The following is a 27,233-nucleotide window of genomic DNA, read 5'->3' on the forward strand; positions in this document are numbered from 1 at the left end:
TTTATCGCGTATTTTATAAACATCTGCATCACCATCTCTTAAATATCTCCAAATTCAAACATCAGCTTGTACATGTAACATGCATCTCATAGATGCTAAAAATTTGTGAACTTATCATGTAGGACTGCTGAAAATTACTCCTAATTTTTGCCATTTTTTTATGCACGAAGTAGATTGCCATGTAACATTCATGATGAGGGGTAAAAATTTGAACAACCAAACTTTATTGCACATGCAAAGTTTGTGCTAACTTTCCCAGGAGAATATGCATTACCTGTTTAATGCTTGCATAGACTCTCCATTTTTTAAAAACTAACTCCCATAAATTTACCTCAAAATTTATGATAAAAGCTTTAGATTTATATGACAGAAACCTTTCAAGACACCATAGAAAACATAAAATGAACTGAACTTTAATCAACACCATTGTAATCATCTGAATGGGAATGTTATTAAAAGCATGACCAGACAATACCTCAAGGGAAATAAACAGGAACAGTCAGTAATTCGTTTTCACTTCTAGCCGATCCTGATAGGAGCCCTTATGTTCTCGGACACACACTGCAACGACTGTTATCATGGTTTTGCTAGTCTTGTACCTTGCCAGTCCTTTGTGACACCTGCATATCTTTTTTCAACGTCATTGACTACACTCAGATCATGTAGTTTTCCTATCAAATTGTTTATTTCAACTGCTTTCTAATGAATTATTTTAATTGCATCGAGTTCAATTTTAAACATCACATGTTGGTGTCCATCTTTGAAAATTAGGGTGCCATTGAATAATAACAATGTTATCTAAGTTATGTCTATCATACATATCCTATCAAACAACATAGCAAGAATTATGTCATTTACTCTGACATTTACATCAGATCAGTTTTACACTTAACTACTAAAATCTCTCCAGTATTTAAAAAATACTTGTATACTATAAGCTATTTTATGCCTTATTTATTTAAAGATTTGCATACATGCACATTTGTGTAACCTGACACACCAATTATTCCACATTTTTAGCAATGGTTTGTTTTTGGTATTAATTACGTTGTGGACTTTCTCTGTTTCATTTTCTGAACTATTGCACATACTATTTAACTTTAGTTTCAAGATGTAGATCAACTGTGTGCCTTTTAAATTCCCTCCTAATTATATGTAGGTTTTTCATTTGGAAGATGTGGTAGAAGAGACTGGCTACATATTGGAAAAGGATTCTGAATATTGTCAACAATTTTTGGAGGAGGAGGAAGAAGTCAATCTGTCTGTCACTGGCAAAGGAGGAAGAACCTTTCAGCATCAGGTTGTTTAGAAGTGGTTTGTGACCTAAATGCATATAGTATTAAATGTAATTGAAGCAGTATTCTATATCATATATTTATAGACGTTGCAGAACAGGAGGTCTTTTTTATTTTAGCTGTTTTAAACCAGTGACATGACCATGGGTGAAATTGAGTCATACAGCTGGATAGTATAAATAACAGTTCAACTGGAATTTATACCAGTTGGTAGAATTGGCTAGATAAGTTCACATTGCAAGCAGGAAGTTTTCTCAGTTTCCTTCGCTTTGTTGACAGTCACTATTCAGACAAAATTAATTACAATTTCATCTAAATTAACAGATTTATATTTAGAATGAATTCTTATAGGGACATTTATATGAACATATGAATTAGGAGCAGGAGTAGGCTACTCGGCCCCTAGAGCCTGCTCAGCCATTCAATTCATGGCTCATCTGATTTTTAACCACAACTCCACATTCCAGCATACCCATGGTAACTTTTCACCCCCTTGCATGTCAAGAACCTACCTAGTTCTGCCTTAAAAATATTCAAAGACTCTCTGCTTCTACCACTTTTTGAGGATGATAGTTCCAAAGACTCTAAACTCTCAGAGAAAAAAATTCTCCTCATCTGTCTTAAATGGACAACCCCTTATTTTTAAACAGTAACCCCTAGTTCTAGATTCTCCCATAAGAGGAAACATACTTTCCACATCCACCCTGTCAAGACCCTTCAGAATCTTATATGTTAGAATATGTCTGTATTCTAGTTGACTAATGGCCAGCTGTTAAGTATCATGTTTTTGAGGGAGGAGGAAAATAATTAGGATCCCTTTTAGGATTGAGTTGACATCAAGGTGACATGCCTGGTGACAGAAGAGAAAACAAAGTCTGTTAAGTTAGATCTTATACTGCACTTTGTATTCTAAGATGCTGTTAATGAGCCAGCTTGATTTTGCAGTGGGAAGTAAAAGATTTAGTCTATTGCTAGGGATAAAATTCTCTGATTTGGTTCTGGTATCCTTCTGGACAGGGTGGTTTGAACTGAATGAGTAATGGGAAGCTTTGGACACTTGCATTCTTGAGAACAGACCTACAAAATTCAGTTAAATCCAGCCACATATGACAAATATAATTAACTTGTGCAAGTTGAATCTACTGAGCTGTAGAACCATGATTTGTTATGTTAAGATGTCTGTATTTTATTTGATAATGCAAAAACAAAAATCTTCATGCGCATCTTGTTACAGAGAGGAAAAACCCCTGTATTTTTTTTTTGTTCATTCATGGGATATGGGTGACGCTGGCTAGGCCAGCATTTATTGACCATCCCTAATTGCTCTTGTTCAGAGGCCATTTGAGAGTCAACCACATTGCTGTGGATCTGGAGTCACATGTAGGCCAGACCAGATAAGGACGGCAGATTTCCTTCCCAGAGGACATTAGTGAACCCAGGTGGGTTTTTACAACAATGGACAATGGTTTCATGGTCATCATCAGACGTTTTTAATCCCAGATTTTTATTGAATTCAAATTCCACCATCTGCCGTGGCGGGATTTGGCGTTACCCTGGGCCTATGGATTACTAGCGCAGCGACAATACCACCATGACATTGCCTCCCCTTCACCTACTGTCCATAATCAGTGTGTGTTTTGAAAAGGAAGAGGTGTTTTTTTTAACCTTTGTGTGTGTGGCTAATTTGAATAACCAGCAGCAAACTTCATGGATTTGAAAATGGATTTGAATAGAGAATTATATTTTCACGTATTCACCTTGAAAAGCTAACACTGTCACTCACTCACCTCACAAACATATGTTTGAGAAAAATACAGTTAAAGAGAATAGTGCACTTTTATAAGTTATAAACAAAAGAATAGTTCCTAATTCACGTGGTTGGCTCTTAGAAAACACACAGTGCAGGCCAGGCCTGGTGAAGAAGAGGTTTTTCACTCCTGAAGTGTAGCTAGATGAATTCAATAGTCGAAGTTGAATACCAGAGACAATACAGGATTCTTTCAAAGAGATGGACTTTCTGCAGGTCATAACGTTTGTTACTTGTCTTGTTATTATGAAGTCAGTTTTCTGTATTGGTGGACTTTAAAAAGAACAGGCTTAGCGACCTTGCAATGTTGCATTCTCCAGGTCATAAGGCGTAGATGTTGCTGCCTCTCTGTGTTTCTGAAGTTGTTGTGTCTTGCAGAGACAGCCCTTAAGATTAAAAGGGAGACCAACTGGCTGCCTTACCATGCGACTTCTCACAGAGAATATGGTGTTGTGCTTCAGTGGATTATCCATAGCCTGGGCTATTTGCACACATTTACCCTGGGGGGTTTAAGACAATCACAGTCTTAGTTTCACAATGACCCATTCAAGTCAGAAAACACCTTTTGGATGGTTTCAGGAGATGAGTAATGACAATTCTTAGTCTGGAATGTGTTCTTTTGAGAGTGTAGTAGTTTGAATCCACAGATCAAGTCAGGTAACTCTTGGCCATCTTTTGCAGCCTTTTAATGTTGATTTTTGAAAGAAAAGCCAGTTCCAGAAGATTCCACACTGATTACAATTCATGTTTCCAAAGTTATGAGTAGGCCATACTTTTACTGGGCATGACAATAACCTTGTGTTGGAAATAGTTGTTTGAGACATTGTAAAATTTCAATTTTCAAAGTTTTGACTGTTGAAATCTCTTGTTACCTCTCTTTCCCTCTTCAAAGGTCATATCTGCTCTCTAACTGGTCACTGTTCATATCTATTTCAGGAATATTTTGTTAAAGGGACAAGACCTGAGCATAATTTGGTACTTGACCTTGAAAAGTACAGTAGTCGTACTTGTCATGCTATTCAGTACATGCATCCAACTAAAATAAATGTGGATCTCATCTTGGAGCTCATTAATTTCTTGGGTAGGTGAAAAAGAAAATTCCTGTAGTGACCCAACTAAAGTTACACCTGCACAATGAACTTGTTTCTCTTTACAAATGCTTACTAATGAAGTGTGTGTTTTCAACATTTCTGTTTTTATTTGATTTCCAATAGTCACACTTTTTGAAATCTCTGAATATTTACTGAAAACTAAGGAATTTTGGTTTTTCAAAAAAAAAAGTACACAAATGAAAACATTTACATGTTATGGTCACTTCTGAAGTGCTATAATGGTAACATCTTAAATTATTCCTAGAATCATAGAATGGTTACAGGACAGAAGAAGGGCATACGGCCCATTGTCCCTGAGCTGACTCTGTGAAGAAATGATTCACCTACTACCACTCATCCGCCTTCTCCCTGTAGCCCTTCACATTCTTCCTTTTCAGATGATGATCCAATTCTCTCGACTGCCTCAATTGAACCTGCCTCCACCACAATCTCAACCAGTGCACTCCAGATCCTAACCACTCACTTTGTGGAAAAGATTTTATTGCTTCTCTTGCCATATACCTTAAACCTGTGCACTCTTGTTCTCGATCCTTCTACTAATGGGGAACAGTTTGTTGAGACCCCTCATGGTTTTGTATACTTCTATCAAATCTCCTCTCAATCTTCTTTTCTCCAAGAAAGATAGCTCCAACCTCTCCAATCTATCTACGTAACTCAAGTTCCTCATTCCTGGAACCTTTTTTCGTGAATCCTTTCTGCACTCTCTCTAATGCCTTAATATCCTTCCTAAAGTGTGGTGCCCAGAACTGGATGAGCCGAATCAATGTTTTATATTTGCTTGCTTTTGTACTATCCATCCTTTTTTATAAAGCCTAGGATGCTGTTTGCTTTAACCATGCTCTCAACTTGCCCTGCCACCTTCAATGATTCAAGAATCTATACATCCAGGTCACTCTGCTCCTGAACCCCCTTTAGAATTGTACTCTTTCTTATGTTGTCCCTCCGTGATCTTTCTACCAAAATGACTCACTTCACATCTGCATTAAATTTAATCTGCCACTTGTGTGCCCATTCTGCCAACCTGTCTATGACCCTTTGAATTCTAAACTATCTTCCTCATGGTTCATCCAAGTTTTGTATCATCTGCAAATTTTGAAGTTGCACCCTGTACACCAAGGCCTAGGTCATTAATATGTGCAGGAAGAGCAGGGGTCCCAACATCGATCCGTGGAGAATTGCACTATAAACCTTCCTGCAGGTCAAAACACAACTATTAACCATTACTCTGCCTTTTGCAAGTCTGTACACCACATCAGCTGCAATATCCTCATTAGCCCCCTCTGTTACACCATCAAGAAACTCAAGCAATTTAGCTGAAACAATTTGCCCTTAACAAATCCATGCTTGCTCTCTATAATTAACCTGCATTTACCCAAGTTTCATTCAACAAAAATCTCAAACTGTTACATGAATGTGATTAAAAGTTGCATGGTTAAGTATAGATGGTGATAATTAAGTATTTTTCATGATTATAAAAGCAAAATACTGCGGATGCTGGAAATCTAAACAAAAACAAAAATACCTGGAAAAACTCAGCAGGTCTGACAGCATCTGCGGAGAGGGATACAGTTGACGTTTCGAGTCCATATGACCCTTCATCAGAACTAAGGCATATAGAAATGAGATGAAACGTAAGCTGGTAGAAGGGGGTGGGACAGGAGAGCTCGACAGGGGGCTAGTGATAGGTGGAGGCCAAGAAGAGACTGCCAAAGATGTCATAGACAAAAGGACAAAGGGGTGGTGACGGTGGTGATATTATCTAAAGGATGTGCTAGTGGGGACATTAAGGGAAGCAAGCTAGTGGCAGATGGCCCTAGTGCAGATGGGGTGGGGGGAAGGGATCGAAATGGGCTAAAAGATGGAGATGAAACAATAGATCAAAATAAATTTAAAAATAGGAGGGAAAAGAAAAAAATATATATAGTTGTAAAAAAAAATAATAAATTATTGGAAAAGGGGGGATCAGAAAGGGGGTGGGGATGGGGGAGAGAGCTTATGATCTGAAATTGCTGAACTCAATATTAAGTCCGGAAGGCTGTAGCGTGCCTAGTCGGAAGATGAGGTGCTGTTCTTCCAGTTTACGTTGAGCTTCACTGGAACATTGCAGCAGGCTGAGCGACAACTCGCAGACACTTCCTCCTACCTACCCCTGGACCATGACCCCACCACTGAACATCAAACCATTGTTTCCAGGACTATCACTGACCTCATCTTCTCTGGAGATCTTCCCTCCACAGCTTCCAACCTCATAGTCTCCCAACCTCGTACGGCCCGTTTCTACCTCCTACCCAAAATCCACAAACAGGACTGTCCCGGCAGACCGATCGTGTCAGCCTGTTCCTGCCCCACAGAACTCATTTCTTGCTATCTTGACTCCATTCTCATTCCCCATATCCAGTCTCTTCCCACCTACATCCGCGATTCCTTTCACGCCCTACATCATATCAACAATTTCCAGCTTCCTGGCCCCAACCGCCTCCTCTTCACCATGGACGTCCAATCCCTCTACACCTCCATCCCCCACCGGGATGGTCTGATGGCTCTCCGCTTCTTCCTCGAACAGAGGCCCGAACAATCCCCATCCAACACTACTCTCCTCCATCTGCCTGAACTTGTTCTCTCACTAAACAATTTCTCCTTAAACTCGTCTCACTTGCTCCAAATAAAAGGTGTGGCTATGGGTACCCACATGGGCCCCAGTTATGCCTGTCTCTTTTTGGGGTATGTGGAACATTCCTTATTCCAGTCCTACTCAGGCCCCCTCCAAGAACTCTTTCTCCGGTACATCGATGACTGCTTTGGTGCTGCTTCATGCTCTCGTCTGGATCTGGAAAAATTTATTAATTTGGCTTCCAATTTCCACCCCTACATCATTTTCACGTAGTCCATCACTGACACTTCTCTTCCTTGACCTCTTAGTCTCAATTTCTGGTGATAGACTGTCCACCAATATTCATTACAAGCCTACCGACTCCCACAGCTACCTCGACTACAGCTTCTCACACCCCGCTTCCTGTAAGGACTCCATCCCATTCTCTCAGTTCCTTCGCCTCCGTCGCATCTGTTCTGATGATGCCACTTTCCAAAACAGTTCCTCTGACATGTCTGTCTTCCTTCCTTAACCGAGGTTTTCCACCCACGGTGGTTGACAGGGCCCTCAACTGTGTCCGGCCCATCTCCCGCGCATCCGCCCTCACACCTTCCTCTCCCTCCCAGAACCATGATAGGGTCCCCCTTGTCCTCACTTATCACCCCACCAGCCTCCGCGTTCAAAGGATCATCCTCCGCCAACTCCAGCATGATGCCACTACCAAATGCATCTTCCCTTCATCCCCCCGGCGGCTTTCTGCAGGGATCGTTCCCTCTGGGACACCCTGGTCCACTCCTCCATCACCCCGTACACCTCAACCCCCTCCCAAGGCACCTTCCCATGCAACCGGAGAAGATGTAACACCTGCCCCATTATTTCCCCCCTCCTCACCATCCAAAGGCCCAAACACTTCTTTCAAGTGAAGCAGCACTTCACTTGCACTTCCCTCAATTTAGTCTACTGCATTCGCTGCTCGCAATGCGGTCTCCTCTACATTGGAGACCAAACGCAGACTGGGTGACTGCTTTGCAGAACACCTTCGGTCTGTCCGCAAGCATGACCCAGACCACCCTGTCGCTTGCCATTTCAACACACCACCCTGCTCTCATGCCCACATGTCCGTCCTTGGCCTGCTGCAATGTTCCAGTGAAATTGTTCAGTGAGAGAACAAGTTCAGCCAGACGGAGGAGGGTATTGGTGGATGGGGATTGTTCGGGCCTCTGTTCGAGGAAGAAGCGGAGAGCCCTCAGACCATCCCGGTGGGGGATGGAGGTGTAGAGGGATTGGACGTCCATGGTGAAGAGGAGGTGGTTGGGGCCTGGAGGCTGGAAATTGTTGATATGATGTAGGGCATGAGAGGAATCGCGGATGTAAGTGGGAAGAGACTGGACATGGGGAGAGAGAATGGAATCAAGATAGCAAGAAATGAGTTCGGTGGAGCAGGAACAGGCTGACACGATCGGTCTGCCGGGACAGTCCTGTTTGTGGATTTTGGGTAGGAGGTAGAAACGGGCCGTCCGTGGTTGGGAGACTTAGGTTGGAAGCTGTGGAGGGAAGATCTCCATAGGAGATGAGGTCAGTGACAGTCCTGGAAACAATGGCTTGATGCTCAGTGGTGGGGTCATGGTCCAGTGGGAGGTAGGAGGAAGTGTCTGCGAGTTGACGCTCAGCCTGCTGCAATGTTCCAGTGAAGCTCAACGCAAACTGGAGGAACAGCACCTCATCTTCCGACTAGGCACTCTACAGCCTTCTGGACTTAATATTGAGTTCAACAATTTTCAGATCATGAACTCTCTCCTCCATCCCCACCCCGTTTCCGATCCCCCCTTTTCCAATAATTTATAATTTTTTTTACAACTATATATATTTTTTCTTTTCCCTCCTATTTTTAAATTTAATTTGATCTATTGTTTCACCTCCACCTTTTTAGCCCATTTCGATCCCTTCCCCGCACCCCACCCGCACTAGGGCCATCTGCCACTAGCTTGCTTCCCTTAATGTCCCCACTAGCACATCCTTTAGATAATATCACCACCGTCACCACCCCTTTGTCCTTTTGTCTATGACATCTTTGGCAGTCTCTTCTTGGCCTCCACCTATCACTGGCCCCCTATCGAGCTCTCCTGTCCCACCCCTTTCTACCAGCTTACGTTTCATCTCATTTCTATATGCCTTAGTTCTGATGAAGGGTCATACGGACTCGAAACGTCAACTGTATCCCTCTCCGCAGATGCTGTCAGACCTGCTGAGTTTTTCCAGGTATTTTTGTTTTTGTTCAATTTTTCATGATTCTTGTGCTGTAAGGGTTTGTGGAAAACAAGTGGATGGGTTTGGACAGCATGATAAATCTCAACAGACACACATGGAATGCATACTAAGGCATATCTATACATATGGCATGATTGAGTTTCTGAGGAGGCTGAAATGCATGCTATTAACCTGATTGTGGTACTGAAGTATCTATACTTACTATGCCACACTTGGGTTGCTTGCTTGTAACCACATATGAACACATGAAAGTGGAGAGAAAAATACCAAGTGCCTGACAAATCTGTTAGAATTCTTTGAGGTGGTAACGAGTAGGTTAGACAAAGGAGAGCCAATGGATGTTAACTACTTGGACTTTCAGAAGGCCTTTGACAAGGTGGCGCACAGGAGGCTGCTCAGTAAGATAAGAGCCCATGGTGTTAGAGGCAAGGTACTAGCATGGATAGAAGATTGGCTGTCTGACGGGGCAGAGAGTGGGGATAAGGGGGTCCTTCTCAGGGTGGCGGCCGGTGACTAGTGGAGTTCCGCAGGGGTCAGTGTTGGGACCACAACTTTTCACTTTATACATTAATGATCTAGATGAAGGAACTGAGGGCATCCTGGCTAAGTTTGCAGATGATACAAAGATAGGTGGAGGGACAGGTAGTATTGAGGAGGTGGGGAGGCTGCAGAAGGATTTGGACAGGTTAGGAGAATGGACAAAGAAGTGGCAGATGGAATACAACGTGGGGAAGTGTGAGGTCATGCACTTTGGTAGGAAGAATAGAGGCATAGACTATTTTCTAAATGGGGAGAGAATTCAGAAATCTGGAGTGCAAAGGGACTTGGGAGTCCTAGTCCAGGATTCTCTTAAGGTTAACTTGCAGGTTGAGTTGGTAGTTAGGAAGGCAAATGCAATGTTGGCATTTATTTCGAGAGGACTAGAATATAAAAGCAGGGATGTGCTGCTGAGGCTTTATAAGGCTCTGGTCAGACCATATTTAGAATATTGTGAGCAATTTTGGGCCCCGTATCTCAGGAAGGATGTGCTGGCCCTGGAGAGGGTCCAGAGGAGGTTCACGAGAATGATCCCAGGAATGAAAGGCTTAACATATGAGGAACGTTTGAGGACTCTGGGTCTATACTTGATGGAGTTTAGAAGGATGAGGGGGGATCTGATTGACACTTACAGCATACTGAAAGGCCTGGATAGAGTGGACGTGGGGAAGATGTTTCCATTAGTCGGAGAGACTAGGACCCGAGGGCACAGCCTCAGAGTAAAGGGAAGACCTTTTAGAACAGAGATGAGGAGAAACTTCTTTAGCCAGAGATTGGTGAATCTATGGAATTCATTGCCACAGAAGGCTGTGGAGGCCAGGTCATTGAGTGTATTTAAGACTGAGATAGATAGATTCTTGATTGGTAAGGGGATCAAAGGGGAGAAGGCAGGAGAATGGGGTTGAGAAACTTATCAGCCATGATTGAATGGTGGAGCAGACTCGATGGGCCGAATGGCCTAATTTCTGTTCCTATGTTTTATGGTCCATCTAACCTATCAGGGACAGAATCAGGGTAGCTGATTTTTGGATATGTTGAGGTTTAAGGATCACTTGAAACCAAGAAGAAAAGCATTAAGAGTAACCAAGTGTAGAGCTGACTAAGGCAAGTACAATGGTTTCAGTGTCTGTGGGGTTAAGGTGTGGATAGTGATTAGTAGATGTTAGAGGTGGAATTAGTTTGGTGATGGGTAGAGTTTAAAGTTTAATCCGTGGTCGAACAGAATGCCCAGGTTATGCATAGTCTCCTTCAGTACGAGACAGTGAATGAGATGAAAACAGTGACAAGGAAGTGAAGATAGTGGTGGACGTTGAATAAAATGGCTTTGGCCTTTTGGATGTTGACTAGGAAGATGTGACTTGGCTAAAATTTGATTTTGGCTATGCAGCCTAACACAATGGATGTGATTGAGAGGCGTGATGGCTAAGTATAGCTGAGTGACATCATTGTACATGTGAAAGCTGACCACTTGCCTGCAGGTGGTGATGTTGAGAAACAGCATCTAGAGGAGGGGGGTGGTGATGTGTGTGGATGTTGGAGGTGACAGCAGAGAATAAATTTGGCATGCAAACCTTGATGTTGGCCAGAACTTTCAATGTATTGTAATATAATGATTTGTTTGAGTTGATGAATTTCATTTCTTTTTAGAAAAAAGTGCCCCGTTCAGAGAAGTTCATGGTGCAGTGTTAGTATTCTTACCAGGTCTGGCTTATATTCAACAACTTCATGATCTTCTAACGACAGACAAAAGGTTCCGAGACAGGAAAAGGTACAATTTTTTCTCAATTTGTGACAAATATTTGAATTGCCTGATTATTTTAAAGTTTAGTTTGATGATTAGCACTCTAAGAAATACTTACACAAGAATTGTTAAGTACTAACCATCTTGGTGTTCTACATGTCCAATTATAGTGCTGTATGTAAGGCTTATTTCACCAGCTATTCAACCTACATCTCTTTCCCAAAGCCACTTAGATGAGGAAGGGTGGGCCGTGAACGTGTATCTAAAATATCTAGGTGACTGACACATTGCAACTAGCCCTACATAGGTCCTTCTGTTGTGCTGAAGGCAGATTTCTGCCACATAGCTGAATAGGGTACCGCAGGATTATGTTGTCCAGAGGCAGAATACATGAAACAAGTTTGTACATCTTAGTGCCTACCTTGACTGTGTTACAAGGAGATGAGCAGTTGCAGCAAAAACTCTGAATCTCCAACCGATGGAATCATTGTTCAGTGGAATATAATGCATGTCTATGGTGTGGTAACAAGAATGGGGCAATGTACAGCTCTCCCTCGTTTAGCACTCCCAATGCGTCTCAAAAAATAACAGTATGCTAAACAAAAATGTGCTAAATGCAAATCACTTTCCCAGAAGAAAGCATATAGTAACAGCAACAATCTTGACCTGTAATTTTTACATTAAAGAACTATTGGCTGCCTTAAACTCAACTGGCTTATATTCCTCTTACTAACTTACTACCCTCACTAACTTTATCTCCTGTTCGCTGCTTCCTGCCTCCTGCCTCCCGCCTCTCTCTCCCTCACTTACCCTTGCTGCTTCCCACTTCCACCCCTCACTCCATCCGGCTCGCTCCTTTTCTTTTGCTGCATCACCTATCGCAACCCCCTTGCTGCCCCTCTCCCAAGCTCTCTGAGAAGGGCAGTGAATGGGAGGGACTGAGGGGATCGGGAGAACTAGGTGGTGAGTGGGAGAGAGTAAGGTGGTTGGGAGAGAGAAGTGGTGAGTGGAAGGGAGTGAGGAGGTCATGAGAGTGAAGCAGTGAGCATGTCTGGAGAGCGAGAGGGAGGGAGTAGGAGAATCTGGATAGGGGAGTGGCATAGAGAGCGGGGGAGTTGGTGAAGGGAGCAAGTGAGTGTGTGAGGGGAGTGATGGTGAACAGAGGGACTAAGGGGGTCGGGACAGTTGGCAAGTGAAACAGCAGTGTGTATTTAAAAAACCAGACTGAGCACGTGGTTGTTGGTGCATGCGCAGTAACCACACTAAAACGAAAATGAAGGTAGCACTATTCAGGGTTCCATAATTAACAAAGTGCTAAAATGCAAATGCGCTGTGAGAGTGCACTTTAAATGGGGGACACCTGTATTCCTATTTCATAGAGTTGTACTGCTCAGCCTATGGTTTGAAGAATGCCAGTGCCTCATGCTATCTGTGATTGCCTGTTCTCTAAAGACAGATAACACAAATTGATGCCTGTTAGTAAGATATTTAAACTGAGTTGTTCCTCTGATTCAGACCTTAGATAACTAAATCCGGTGAACATTCCAGACCTACTGTTTCTCATGCAAGTGGCTTTTGTAAAGAATTGAGAATTTAGCAACTGGGTTGGGCGGGGTGTAGTCTTCTGTGGCATGCTCAGTATACTGATTTTTTAAAAATAAAATCTTAACTCTGAGGATGTGGACCTTAATGACTAGGCTGGCATTTATTACCCATCCCAAGTTGCTATGATGCGTTGGCAGGCCTCCTTAAACTGCAGCCTGATACAGCTGAGTGCCTTGTAGGCCACTTCATTGTGCAGTTAAGAGTCACTCACTGCAGCTCTTTCTTTAATTCTGAGCCTATTTCTCTGCTCCTTTCTTTTAGCTTAACTTAACTGGACCTCTTCCTGTCCCCTGTCTCCTTCCTTTACCTGGGACTACTTTTTGGGACCTCTCCTTTGTCCCCCTCCTCCCGGGGAGCGGGACATGGTAAAGGCGCTCCGGTACATGTCATTTGACTTGCTTTTCGCACCGTTTGTCCTTCCTTGCTTCTACGCAGGACCGGTTCCTGGTCTGAAGGTAAAGTTAAATGGCGCATGTGCGGCCATTTCCCGTTCTGACCTTTCTGTGGTTCTAGCTTCAATCAGCTGCTCACGTCATATATATTGTGATGAAACTGAAATACTTAGCTTAATCTGAAGTCAGAGGTCGGGAACTCCAGTTCCTGATGAGCCTTGGGTCTTCTGTGCATGTGTCAGCTGGGAAATGGCTGCACATGCGCAGTTTGTTAATTTTACCTTCAGGCTGGGAACCGGTCCTGTGCACCTCCACAGAAGCAGGGAAGGGCAAAGGGTGTGAAAAGCAGGTCAGATGACATGAACCGGAGCACCATTACCAAGTAGGTGTCCCAGAGAGAAGGACCCGGGAGGGGGACTGGGAGAGGTCCCAAAAGGTGATCCCAGGTAAGGGATGAACACAGGATAGGAAGAGGTCCAATTAAGTTGAGCTAAAAGAAAGGAGCAGAGGAATATGTTCAGAATTAAAGAAAGAGCTGCAGTGAGTCAACTTGGAGTGAAGCTGGGCTTGAGAGAAGGTGACTGCATGCCGCAGGCCACTGGGGCAAAGGTATCCCTTTGAAGCAGTGGTGTTCAGCTTGGCACGGCCGAAGATCTGAAATTGTGCTTGGAAGGTGATGCTTGAGTGTAGTTGTAAATCCAGGGGCAAGGAATCTTGGAAGGTGAGATTAAAACCCTCCGAGGTCGGCCATTGTTGAAACCACCCGAGCGGGGCTGCTTTTAGAGAGAATTCCAAGGTGAGAATTCTTCAAATGTGGAGATTGGAAACCCTTGTGAGAAAGACAAAGTTTGTGAGATTGGTTGGCTCACAATGTGACAAACGTCTGGGTGGGTTGTTAACTCTATGGAAATGTGCTTTGGTCGCACCTGTGTTTTATTGTGGAGTGTTCAGTGTGTTAGAGAGAGAAGATGGGGATTTTAAGTTCACTGAGATGAAAAGCTCAAGGCTATTGGAAGAAAAGGCTGAAGCATTTGCTACAATTTTCAGCCAGAAGTGCTGAGTGGATGATCCATCGCAGCCTCCTCCAGAGGCCTCGGCATCACAGATGTCAACCTTCAGCCAATTCGATTCACTCCACGAGATATCAAGAAACAGCTGAAGGCACTGGATACAGCAAAGGCTATGGGCCCTGACAATATTCCGGCAATGGTACTCAAGGCTTGTGCTCCAGAACTTGCTACACCCCTAGCCAAGTTGTTCCAGTACAGCTACAACACGGTCATCTACCCGGCTATGTGGAAAATCACCCAGGTATGTCTTGTACACAAAAAGCAGGACAAATCTGACCCTGCCAATTACTGCCCCATCAGTCTACTCTCCATCAGTAAAGTCATGGAAAGGGTCATCAACAGCAATTGCTTAGCAATAACCTGCTCACTGACGCCCAGTTTGAGCCGCTCAGCTCCAGACCTCGATACAGCATTGGTTCAAACATGGACAAAAGAGCTGAATTTGTGAGGTGAGAGTGACTGCCCTTGACACCAAGGTCGCATTTGACAGAGTGTGGCATCAAGGAGCCCTTGCAAAACTGGAGTCGATGGGAATCTGGCGGAAAACTCTCCGCTGTTTGGAGTCATACCAAGCACAAAGGAAGATGGTTGTGGTTTTTGGAGGTCAGTCATCTCAGCTCCAGGACATCACTGCAGGGGTTCCTCAGGGTAGTGTCCTCGGCCCAACCATTTTTAGCTGCTTCATCAATGACCTTCCTTCCATCATAAGGTCAGAAATGGGGATGTTTGCTGATGATTGCACGATGTTCACCATTCGCGACTCCTCAGATACTTAAGCAGTCCATGTCCAAATGCAGCAACGGCTGGACAATATCCAGGCTTGGGCTGAGAAGTGGCAAGTAACAATCGCATCACAAGTGCCAGGCAATGACCACCTCGAACAAGAGAATCCAGCCATCGCCCCTTGATGTTCAATGGCATTACCATCACTGAATCTACCGCAATCAACATCCTGGGGGTTAGTATTGACCAGAAACTGAACTGGACTAGCCATATAAATACTGTCTCTACAAGAGCAGGTTAGAGGCTAGGAATTGTGCGATGGGTAACGCACCTCCTGACTCCCCAAGCCTGTCGATCATCTACAAGGCACAAGTCAGGGGAATGATGGAATACTCCCCACTTGCCTGGATGAGTGCAGCTCCAACAACACTCAAGCTTGACACCATCCAGGACAAAGCAGTCAGCATGATTGGCACCGCATCCACAAACATTCATTCCCTCCACCACTGATACACAGTAGCTGCAGTGTGTACCATCTACAAGATGCATTGCAGGAATTCACCAAGGCCCCTTCAACAGCACCTTCCAAACCCATGACCCACTACCATCTAGAAGGACGAGGGCAGCAGATAGATGGGAACACCACCACCTGGAAGTTCCCCTCCAAGTCACTCACCATCCTGAAATATATCGCTGTTCCTTCAATGTTGCTGGGTCAAAGTCCTGGAACTCCCTTTCTAACAGCATTGTGGGTGTACCTACACCACATGGACTGTAGCAGTTCAAGAAGGCAGATCACAACCACCACCTTCTCAAGGGCAACTTGGGATGGGCAATAAATGCTGGCCCAGCCAGCGAAGCCCACATCCCATGAATGAGTAAAGAAAAAACGTAGTTAACTGAATAATCAGTTATAGGGCTCGGTAAAGTGATCAGTTTAGCAGAGGTGCTAGTGGAAGATTGAATTTAGTGAACTCAATTGTTTTCTCTGCAGTTGAAACAGTGAGTTTAGAGTGCAGTTTTTGGTGTCTAGGGGGAAAGATACAAGTTGGGTGAGAAACATCAAGTGAATGCTCAGGAATTCACTGGAATAAACTGTGCTAGTCCTAAGCGTGCCTTTGTGTAACACTGCACTGGTTTATGTGCCTGTGAAGATATTGCTAGGATAAAGGAATAGTGGGAATTTGAATCGTCATCTTGTGTTTGTGTTGAAATCTTTCCAACCTTTTTGCCTGGTGTAACATAGTTCATTTTTCTTGTTTAAGTAAATACTTTATTCTTTGTATTAGAAGTTCATCAGCAGACTCCTATGATTTTGTTCAGTAACTTATCTCCATGGTTTCTGATAAAACAAAAGTTAGGATCTATCAAGCCAGGTTACACTCTGGAATCTGACTTGTCCAGTCAAGACATCAGCTGGGATCATAACAGTATTGAGAAAAATGCAGGAAGCTCCATGTTAGCTGTCACCCATGATGATTGACAACTGCAGGCTTCGTTCTGTTACTTAAAGTAAGTTCCTTAGCAGTTCCATCTTTGTTTTGTATAATTAACAATAGATGAAAACTCAACAGTGAAACCAGCTTCATATATGAACTGTTTCGATCAGTTGTTTGCACTGTTAAGTGTGGGAGGCAGTTAGAAAGTGGAGATATCACGCAGCGTCACCAGGTGATTGAGGAAATTGAGGCAAGAGTGGATTTCTTTCTCATGTCTCATTTCCATGGATGCTCTGGGCCTGTGCAGTTGTGTAGCCCAGGTTCTTCCCATGTCTTGAAGTCGAGGATAGTGTAAAGGAAGCTTAGATGTGACATTATGTTTCTACACTCATTTTCTTCCCATAGCACCAGGTACAGTGGAGAGAAATATCAGAGTCTTATAATTGAGAGTCTAAAAATACCTCACACAACATTGCCCCCTGAAATATCCCCTGGAGTGATGATATACAAGATGGTTCAATAGCAATATCCCTCTCTGCATTAACCATTCCGCCCATAAGTGAAGCAGGAGTCAAGCACCCCTCTATGACCAAAAACCCACTAAAATTAAAGACAGTCTGGGAAATCACCTCAAAGATAACTGATAACCAGGGCTACTGCATTAATATGTTCAGTATCTTTTGCGCCCTGAAGGAAAACAGACCAGTGTTTGTCCAGGAGAGCTTTCAATGTGGACAACATGATAGACTTGACAAAACTTGAGCCCCCATTTGCACAGCTGCACAACACGTTAGGCCTTTGTCATGTGAATATTCAATTCTTGAACAAACGAAGTCAAGTACAGGAAAATTTACCCTGTGGGTCTCTAACCTTCTCTCCCCTCCCACCATGCCACCACCCCCCAACCCCACTGCGAGCAATTCAAGTAGCTTGCATCTTGCCAAAAAGTAAAAACATTGCTCCTCCCTCTGTCCAGGAAACATCCATTGCAGCTTCATGGTGCTAGTGATTGAGAAAGAGCAATACAACCCTACAAGGACTGTGGGATACTTCACCTCACACTCACAATGACCAAACATAGGGCTGATGTTTGCTTTCTGAGTAGTCACCCACCTTGCCAGGAAAGAGGAGAATATGCCAAGAAACATCTGCCATAAAAGGAAATACTAGGTGTAGAGTTGACCAGTTGTGCCTCTTGGTCTGCCACCCTGGTTGTATATGGGTTGTGTTGTATCTTTTTTCTTAACTGTATTTGATTAAGTTTCCATTTACACCATCTTTCAATGATCTTGTAGGTTCTGTTGATGCAACCGGCAAGTGGAGTGGGCCATTATCTAGTCCCACCCATATGCCTGGACTGCATTTGAACAGCAACTGTGTGCATGTACATTTTAGGTTGATTGGCAGAACACAGATTACCTAGAGACTCCCAAGCCAAGATTCTGTGTATAAGTAGTTTCAAGCCCATGTATTCCCCATCAAACTTACAAGGTTTCTACTTTCTTTGCACTAGACGTTCCATAACTTTCACAAGTGTAATCACAAAAATAAATTCAACATAACCAGGGTTATTAGATGGGTCGATCAAAAATTTGATAAATGAGGCAGTTTTTAAGCAGTCTTAAAACTTTGGAAAGATCAAGGGGTCCATGAAGAAAATTCCATATTGTTTGGCTTAGGCAGCTGAATATATAGCTGTTAATTGTGGGACCAAGGGAGAGGGGTGGTGCAGGAAACCAGCGTTAGAGGGATGGAGAGAAAACTATTATCCAAAGGAGATTGGAGGTAATGAAGACTGAGTCAGTGAAGAAACAGACACACAGATGATTTTAAATTCGAGGCACTGGAGTCGATGTAGGTTAGAAAGACATAATGAGGAATAGAATATGGGCAGCAAAGGTTTGAATGAGCTTAAGGCTACAGTGTGTAATGGATATGAGACTAGCCAAGAGTGTGTGTTGGATTATTCAAGGCTGAACCAACAAATGCATGGATGAAGGTTACAGCAGAATTATTGGCTAAGGCAGGAAATATTATGAAGGTGAAACAGGCAGTCTTTAGATTGGAGTTGATATGTGTTATGATCCTTGGCCATACTCCCAAGTCATTGGTAAGGTTCACCTAGGGACCAATAAAGTAGATAAAGTTTGAGATTTAAGACAATTGCTAATGGAACAAAGCCAGAAGGTTCCATGGGTTTTGAATAAATAAAAATAAACTTTGCTACAGAAGGTCAGAAAGATATAACAATTTACAATATCTATCTTATATTCTAACATTGAACTACTATGAGGCACATATGAATTAACAGGCAAACTGTGGTTGGACACTGAACAATAAATGGCAGATGTGCCAAGACAGAGTCCATGGATTTCTCAACAACCCACCCAGACGTGAGTAACACTGAATCAACCAATCTTGCTGAAACTGCCTCTCAAGAGGGATTCAGTCTTCATCTTCCAAGTTCTAATCTTGGAACTCTCCCAAAGGTCCCTCCAACTCGACAGCCCACCTGGCAGGCTTTCAGTCTTGTCTCCTGAGATTTTGTTCCCTGGAACCTTCCGTTGTGTCCTTGGATCTTCAGGGCTCCTCCTGAGCCCTCTTCAATTATCAGACCCGGACGGCATCAGTGATCTCATAGGTTTCAGTGTTGGCTCCTCAGATTCTATTATGCTGGACCCCTGAGTATACGTTCAAACACCAAATTACAGGCACAACTTCAGATCTTCAGCTGCGCTGAGCAGAATGCTACTGCTCCAAAGGGGTACATTTGCCCCAATAGCCTGCAGTACAGAGTCACCAAGCTCCTTCACTTGAAGTCTGCCCCATGCAGCCCTTTTCCAGTTGAGCCTGTTTCTCTGCTCCTCTCTTTCCTTAAATGGGATCTGTTTCTGTCCCTGGTCTCTGTCTCCTATCTGGGGCTTCCTTCTAGGGTATCTCCCTGTCCTCTGCCTGGGACAATAGTCTTTCATGGCACTTTGCTCCCGGTCACCTGACCTGGGTTTTTGCACCATTTTTCCTTTCTCTCTCACTCTCTATGCACAGGCACACTGGGCCTGCCCTGGCCTGAACAGCTTAAAGATGCAGATCTGCTGAATTGCACATGTGCAGCCTATTCCCAGTCTGAGTATGCACAGAAAGTCCCAAGGTTTGTTGGGACTTGGAGTTCCTGACCTCTGCGGTCAACATTAAGGTAAATTTGAGTTTCATAACATATACGGGGGCTGCAAAGTGGATGGTAGTGTAGAGGGTTATGCTACTGGATTAGTCGTCCAGAAACCTGCACGAAAAATTCAGTTGCGAATGCAAGATAAACGCCTCCAAAAGTAACGGCATGTTTCTTGATCAGAACATAAAATATCCACAAGACTTGTGCATTTCTGTGGTTGTGATCCCTCTTTTAATATCTAGCAGCAATTCTAAACTCTACAAAACTGCCTGTTTTTCCTGTTCAGCATATAAGATAACACAGCACAACCTGTTCCATAATGGTCTTGAGAAGATCTCTCAGTAATTCCCTGCCTCTTTGACTGGTTTCAGTTTGTACTAGGCAAAATACTAGTGCAGCTGCTTTAAGACTCAGCACTCTTATCCAGGCTTCTGTGGTCAGGCAGTAAACTCTCAAAATCTCTGAATCAAGCAAGAATGGAGGGCTCAGTCTTTGATATGTCGGACACTATTGGGCAGTCACACTTCAGGGAGTTATGGTTTGGATTTGGGCTTGTCCCATAACCCTGGCTGAACACAGATCAAGGCTTCCCATTTCCTCCCGCATAGCTGGCACTTCAAAGATGTCATGAAAAGCTTGACAAAGACCCAGAAACATCTGGTAATTGCCCTATTTCCTGCTTGGACTGAGGCTTGCATTTACTTGAGAATACCTTTTTCCAATCCGAAATTCCTTAAAAAGCTAGAGCTTGGAATTATGTTATACCTTTAACATCTTTGGGAGTCCCAGAGCATTATACAACCAGTAGATTACTTTTGAAGTTTAGGTTAAAGGAGCAGCCAATTTGCACATAACTATGCACCAATGAGCATATAAAATGAATAACCAGATACTCTATCTTTGGTGACGTTGAAGGAATGTTGGTCAGGACACTGGGACAATTTTCTGCTCTTCAAACAATGCTATGAGATCTTTGACCATCTAAATAAACAGACAGGGCTTTGGGTTTGACATGTCAGCTGAAAGACACCATCTAAAACAATGTAAACTTAATACTGTATTGAAGTGTCTGCCTAGATTGTGTATCCAAGGATTGAACCTCTAATTTTCTGACTATAAGATGAATACAAATTCCCACAAGTATATTTTCACCATGTTTGTTTCGTGATCAAGAAAAACACAATCTTCAAGAAACCTGGGGAGCAAGATCTAAAATTACAGGTGACATGGGAAGAATGTGGAGTGGCATAGATACAAACCCTTGTGAATGTTGCCTGCAGCAGAATGTGCAATGGTCAGATCAAAATTATGGACCAAACATATACCACATTGCAGTTCTGAAGAAAGATCCTTGATGTGAAACTAACTGCTTTACCTCTCCACAGATGCTGTCAGACCTGCTGAGTATTTCCAGCATATTTTGTTCTTTGCCACGTCCCATTATTGTGTACAAATTCCTCCCCAGGCAAGAATAATGGAGGAGCTGAGGGAGAGGAGTGCAATGCTGCAGATGCCCTGGCTCTGCTTCCTATTGACCCATTATGGACACACATTTGTCCATTGATTGGCACCACAATCATTGCAAACCTGAACTTATACCTGACTTATCCATTAAGCACTGATTTTTTCTCTTCCTGCATGCATAGATAAGCGCAGCTGTCATTGTTAGCTGGATGATTTTGTCTGCCTTCTCTCAGCAAACATAAATGAGACATATGTAGGAATTGTGGGAAATAGGGATTGGAAAATCATTTCTGGAAACCAATGTAACCCGCGTATATGGGACACAGTCCTATCACCCCTCGGGGAAAGTCAAAGGGGGACCATAAGCTTACAACCCCCCCCCCCCCCCCCCCCCCCGATGATTCCATGTAAGTTCATGTCATGTTTACGTGAGTCTTAAGGCGCACAGTCCCCTTAACACAGCCAAAACACATGCGTCTCTTCAACTTAATTCCTTAGCATGCCAACTACCTCGGTGTGCATAATGTGCAATGTGACTAACCACAGTGTCTTCATTAGAATATCTGTGTACTTCTGTCTTGTGTTTTTTGAAAAGTGTGTGGTTTCAGTTGTCTGTTAGAGAAGAAAGAAAGAACTTGTGTGTATATTGTGCCTTTCGTGTCCTTAGCATGCATCAGAGTGCTTCACAGCAAATTTAAATACTTTCCAAGTGTCGTCATAATTGTAATGTAGGAAAATATGACAACCAGTTTGAGCACAGTGACCAGATAATGTCTTTTTTAAATGGAGTTGATTGGAAGATAATTATTGACCAGCACCATAAGATGTCGGAGCAGAAGTAGGCCATTTGTCCCATCGAGTCTGCTCTGCCATTCAGTGAGATCATGGCTGATCTGATAATCTTCAGCTCTATTTTCCTGCCTTTTCCCCATAACCCTTGATTCCCTTACTGATTAAAAATTTGTTTATCTCAGCCTTAAATATGCTTAATGACCCAGCCTCCGCAGCCCTCTGCTTTAAAGAATTCCACAGATTCACTACCCTCGGAAAAGAAATTCCTCCTCATCTCTGGCTTAAATGGCCGACCCCTTACTCTGAGATTATGCCCTCTGGTCCTAGACACTCTCACAAGGGGAATCAACCTCTCAGCATCTACCCTATCAAGCTCCATAAGAATCTTATACTTTTCAATAAGGTCGCCTCTCATTCTTGTTAGCTTTTTGAAATTCATGCACAATGACCCCCCAATCCCTTTTGTGCTGTAGCTTTCTGCAGTCTTTCTCCATTTAAATAATATTCAGCTCCTCTATTCTTCCTGATAAAATGCATAACCTCACATTGTCCGACATTATATTCCATTTGCCAAGTTTTGGCCCACTCACTTAACCTGCCTATATCCCTCTATAGATTCTTTGTGTCATCCTCACCACTTGCCTTCCCACCTATTTTTGTGCCATCCGCAAATTTGGCGATAGTGTATTCACTTCCTTCATCCAAGTCATTAATATATAATGTAAATAATTGTGGCTCCAGCACTGACCCTGGTGGCACTCGACTAGTTACAAGTTGCCATTCTGAAAATGACCCCCTTATCCCAACTCTCTGTCTTCCATTAGTTAGCTAATCCTCTATCCGTGCTAATATACTACCCTCAATACCATGGGCTCTTATCTTATTAAATAGCCTTATGTGTGGTACCTTTATCGAACGCCTTTTGGAAATCCAAATATATTACATCTACTGGTTCCCCTTGCTCGTTATTACCTCAAAGAATTTTAATAAATTTGTTGGGCATGATTTCCCCTTCGTGAAGCCATGCGGACTCTGCTTGATTATATTATGTATTTCTAAATGCTCCGCTATTAAAACCTTTATAATAGATTCTAACATTTTCCCAATGACGGATGTTAAGCTAACTGGCCGAGAGTTACCTGTTTTTTGTCGTCTCCCTTTTTGAATAAGGGTGTTACATTGGCAATTTTCCAATCCTCTGGGACTTTTCCAGAATCCAAGGATTCTTGGAAAATTACTACCAGTGCATCCACTATCTCTGCAGCTACTTCCTTTAATATCCTAGGATGCAACCCATCAGGTCCAGGAGACTTATAGACCTTTAGCCACATTACTTTCCCTAGTAGTTTTTCTGTACTGATATTTATTGTATTTATTTCCGCCGACCCCCAACCTCCCTTTTGCCCCTTGATTATTTAGTATTTTTGGAATGCAGTCAGTGTCTTCTACTGTGAAGACTGATGCAAAGTATTTATTCAGCTCCTCTGCCATTTCCTGGTTCCCCACTATTATTTCCCAGCCTCATTCTATAAGGGGCCTATGTTCACTTTGGCGCCTCTCTTCCTTTTTATACATTTAAAGAAGCTCTTACTGTCCGTTTTTATATTACTTGCTTGTTTACCCTCAAAGTTTATTTTCTCCCTCTTTATATATTTTTTTGGTTATTTTTTATTGGTTTTTAAAACTTTCTCAATCTTCTGGCTTACCACTATTTGCCATATTGTATGTTTTTTCTTTCAATTTGGTACTAATCTTAACTTCCTTGGTTAACCATGGTTGGTTTATCTCCTTCTAGAATCCTTCCTCATATATATCTTTGTTGTGAGTCATGAATTATTTTCTTAAATAAATCATTGTTCATCAACCATCTTTTCTGCTAAACTCCTTTCTCAGTTCACTGCAGCCAACTCTGCCCTCATTCCTTGTAATTACCCTTATTTAAGTTTAACACAGTTGTTTCCAATCCAAGTTTCTCACTCTCAAACTGAATACTAAATTCTACCATGTTATGGTCACTGTTTCCTAGGGGATCTTTTACTCTGAGATCATTCATTAAACCTGCCTCATTACACATTACCAGATCCAAAATAGCCTGATTCCTGGTTGGATCCACAACATATTGTTCTAGGAAACTGTCCCGAATACAATCTGTGAATTCTTGCTTGTGGCTACCTCTGCCCGTTTGATTTTCCCAATCTAGATGAAGATTAAAATCACCCGTGATTAATGTACTGTCTTTTTTACATGCACTCATTATCTCTTGATTTATTCTCTGTCCTACAGAATAGTTACTGTCACAGGGCCTATAGATTACTACCATCAGTGTTGTCTTCCCCTTGTTATTTCTTACCTCCACCCATTTGGATTCTACATCTTCTGATCCAAGATAATTTCTTGCTTTAATACCTATTCCATCTCGTACTAACAAAGCTACCCCACCACCCTTTCCTTCCTGCCTGTCCTTTGGAAAAGTCACATACCCCGACTATTTAGTTCCCAGCTTTGACCTCCTTGTAACCGTATCTCCGTAATGGCTATAAGATCACACTGTTAACCTCTATTTGTGCCGTTAATTCATTTATTTTGTTCCGAATACTACGTCCATTAATTTAGCTTTTTTGCCATTTTTTCCCCCTTTAACCCTTTTTGCTGCTGTTTCTTATTCTCGCTCGCTCGCGTGTGCGTGCGCCCCGTCTCTCGCGCGCGCGTGCGCCCTCTCTCTCGCGCGCGTGTGCACCCTCTCTCCCTCTCTCTCTCTCTCCCTCTCGCGTGTGTGCTCTCTCTCTCTCTCTCTCCCTCTCGCGTGTGTGCTCTCTCTCCCTCTCGCGTGTGCGCTCTCTCACTCTCTCTCTCTCCCTCTCGCGTGTGTGCTCTCTCTCTCTCCCTCTCGCATGTGTGCTCTCTCTCTCTCCCTCTCGCGTGTGTGCTCTCTCTCTCTCCCTCTCAGTGTGCGCTCTCTCCCTCTCGCGTGTGCGCTCTCTCTCTCTCTCTCCCTCTCGCGTGTGCACTCTCTCTCTCCCTCTCACGTGTGCGCTGTCTCTCTCCCTCTCGCGTGTGCGCTCTCTCTCTCGCGTGTGCGCTCTCTCGCTCTCTCCCTCTCGCGTGTGCGCTCTCTCGCTCTCTCTCCCCCCTCTCTCTCTCCCTCTCACGTGTGCGCGCTCTCTCTCTCTCTCTCGCTCTCTCTCTCTCCCGTGTGCGCCCTCTCTCTCTCCCTCTCGCGTGTGCGCTCTCTCTCTCTCTCCCTCTCGCGTGTGCGCTCTCTCTCTCCCTCTCGCGTGTACGCTCGCTCGCTCTCTCCCTCTCGCGTGTGCGCTCTCTCTCCCTCTCGCGTGTGCGCTCTCTCTCTCTCCCTCTCGTGTGTGCTCTCACGCTCTCTCTCTCTCTCTCCCTCCCTCTCGTGTCTGTACTCTCTACCTGTCACACTCTGGGTATCATTACCTCAGTGGCTGCCCTGCAATGCTGCCATATCCTTCTGCTTTGTAACCCTACGTATCCCCTCTCCAGAATCCTTCTCCCCTCTATTTGGTCTAAAGCCCTCTCTCCAGCCCTATTAATTTGATTTGTCAGGACACCGGTCCTAGCATGGTTCCAGTGAAGCCCGTCCCACTGGAATAGCACCCTTCTACCCCAGTACTAGTGCCAGTGTCCCACGAACTGAAACCCATTTTTCCCACACCAATCTTTGAGCCACGCATTTAAACCCTTGACTTTTTTTATCCTGTGCCAGTTTGCCCATGGCTCAGGTAGTCCTAAGATTATTACCTTGGAGGTTCTGCTTTTTAATTTAGCTCCTAACTGTTCAAATTCTTTCAGCAGAACCTCCTTTCTAGTCCCATCAGTGTCATTGGTACCAATGTGGATGATGACAACTGGATCCTTCCCCCCTCACTCCAAGTTCCTCTCCATTCCTGAGGAGATGCCCTTAACCCTGGCACCGGGCAGGCAACACAACCTCCAGGACTCATGCTCACGGCTGCAGAGAACAATATCTATCCCCCTAATTATACTGTCTGCTACCACTACTACATTCCTATTTCCTCCACCCCACTTGAATGGCTCCCTGTTCCACGGTGCCGTGGTCAGCGCGCTCATCCTCCCTGCAGTCCCTGCTCTCATCCACACAGCTTGCAAGAACCTCATAACTGTTGGACAATTGCAGGGGCTGAGGCTCCTCGAACGCTACCCTCTGGGTCCCCATACCTGTCTCATCTGCAGTCACACCCTCCTGTCATTGATCAAAGACAAAATTTGAATTACTGAATTCGAGGGGTGTGACCTGTTTCCTGACGCAAAGAGTCCAGGTAACGTTCCCCTCCCTGATTTGGCGCAATGGCTGCAACTCAGACTCCAGCTCCTTAACTCTGACCCAAAGTTCCTCGACCTACAAACACTTATTATAGATGTGTTCACTCTGGATCACATCACCTGTCCTGCTATCATTATCATATTTTATTCAAATGATTAATTAATTACTCTTGTATCCCTGCTCTTTACAATTAATTGGAATTTTTTTTACACCAGTATCAATCTTGTACTTAAGCTATTTTTAAGAAAAAAAAAACTAGAGACCTAAACACAAAATAAAGACATTACTTTTACTTTAAAGACTCGAAATACTCACCAATCCTCCTCGCCAATCAACTGCTCTCTGTGCTCTTTACCCTCTCGCGCCTCTTTATGAAGTCTCGCCACGCTCTCGCCCCCTCGCGTTCTTTAATGAATTCTCGTCTCTCCGTGCTCTTTAATGGTATCTCGATCTCTCTCTCCGTGCTCTTTAATTGTTCTCATCTCTCTCTCTGCACTCTTTATTCAGCATACTGTGAGAACTTCTCTCTTTGCATACTGCTATGGAATCTTTTATCCCCTGGGGGATAGATGGGACCTCCCATAGTGCAGCACTCCCTCAGTAATGGAGTCCTGCCTAAATTGTGCACTCAGTCCACTGGAGAGGGGATTAAATCTACAACCGTTTGACAGGCGAGTATTCTACCACTGAGTCCAAGATCTATATCGTCTTTATCATTGGCATGGTGCCCAAAATTGCATGAGTTCTGACCAGTGTATTATACTTAGAGGTTGTGTTAATGATTTATATCCTGATGTTCTGTTTATATTTTCACATCTGTGAAGCAAATTTCTTTAATTGCTTAGCTATGTTGGCTGGCTATATCTACTGTCAGTCCAAATTTTCTAGGTTTCCCTATACTAAGTCAGTTCTGTTTATTGTCT

The 27,233-nt window shown here is 43.5% G+C and overlaps 1 protein-coding gene across 1 annotated transcript in view; it reads left to right on the top strand.

The window, feature by feature from the left end:
• dhx29 (DEAH (Asp-Glu-Ala-His) box polypeptide 29) overlaps positions 1–27,233 on the top strand; it is a 161,254-nt gene that overhangs the window by 81,413 nt on the left and 52,608 nt on the right. Inside the window, exons 14-16 of the mRNA XM_078549709.1 lie at positions 1,160–1,300; positions 4,039–4,183; positions 11,257–11,377. Coding sequence (XP_078405835.1) covers positions 1,160–1,300; positions 4,039–4,183; positions 11,257–11,377 — 407 coding nt within the window. The remainder of the gene's footprint in view (positions 1–1,159; positions 1,301–4,038; positions 4,184–11,256; positions 11,378–27,233) is intronic.

The sequence above is a fragment of the Cetorhinus maximus genome, chromosome 1, assembly GCF_964194155.1.
Source record: "Cetorhinus maximus chromosome 1, sCetMax3.hap1.1, whole genome shotgun sequence".
Taxonomy (NCBI): domain Eukaryota; kingdom Metazoa; phylum Chordata; class Chondrichthyes; order Lamniformes; family Cetorhinidae; genus Cetorhinus; species Cetorhinus maximus.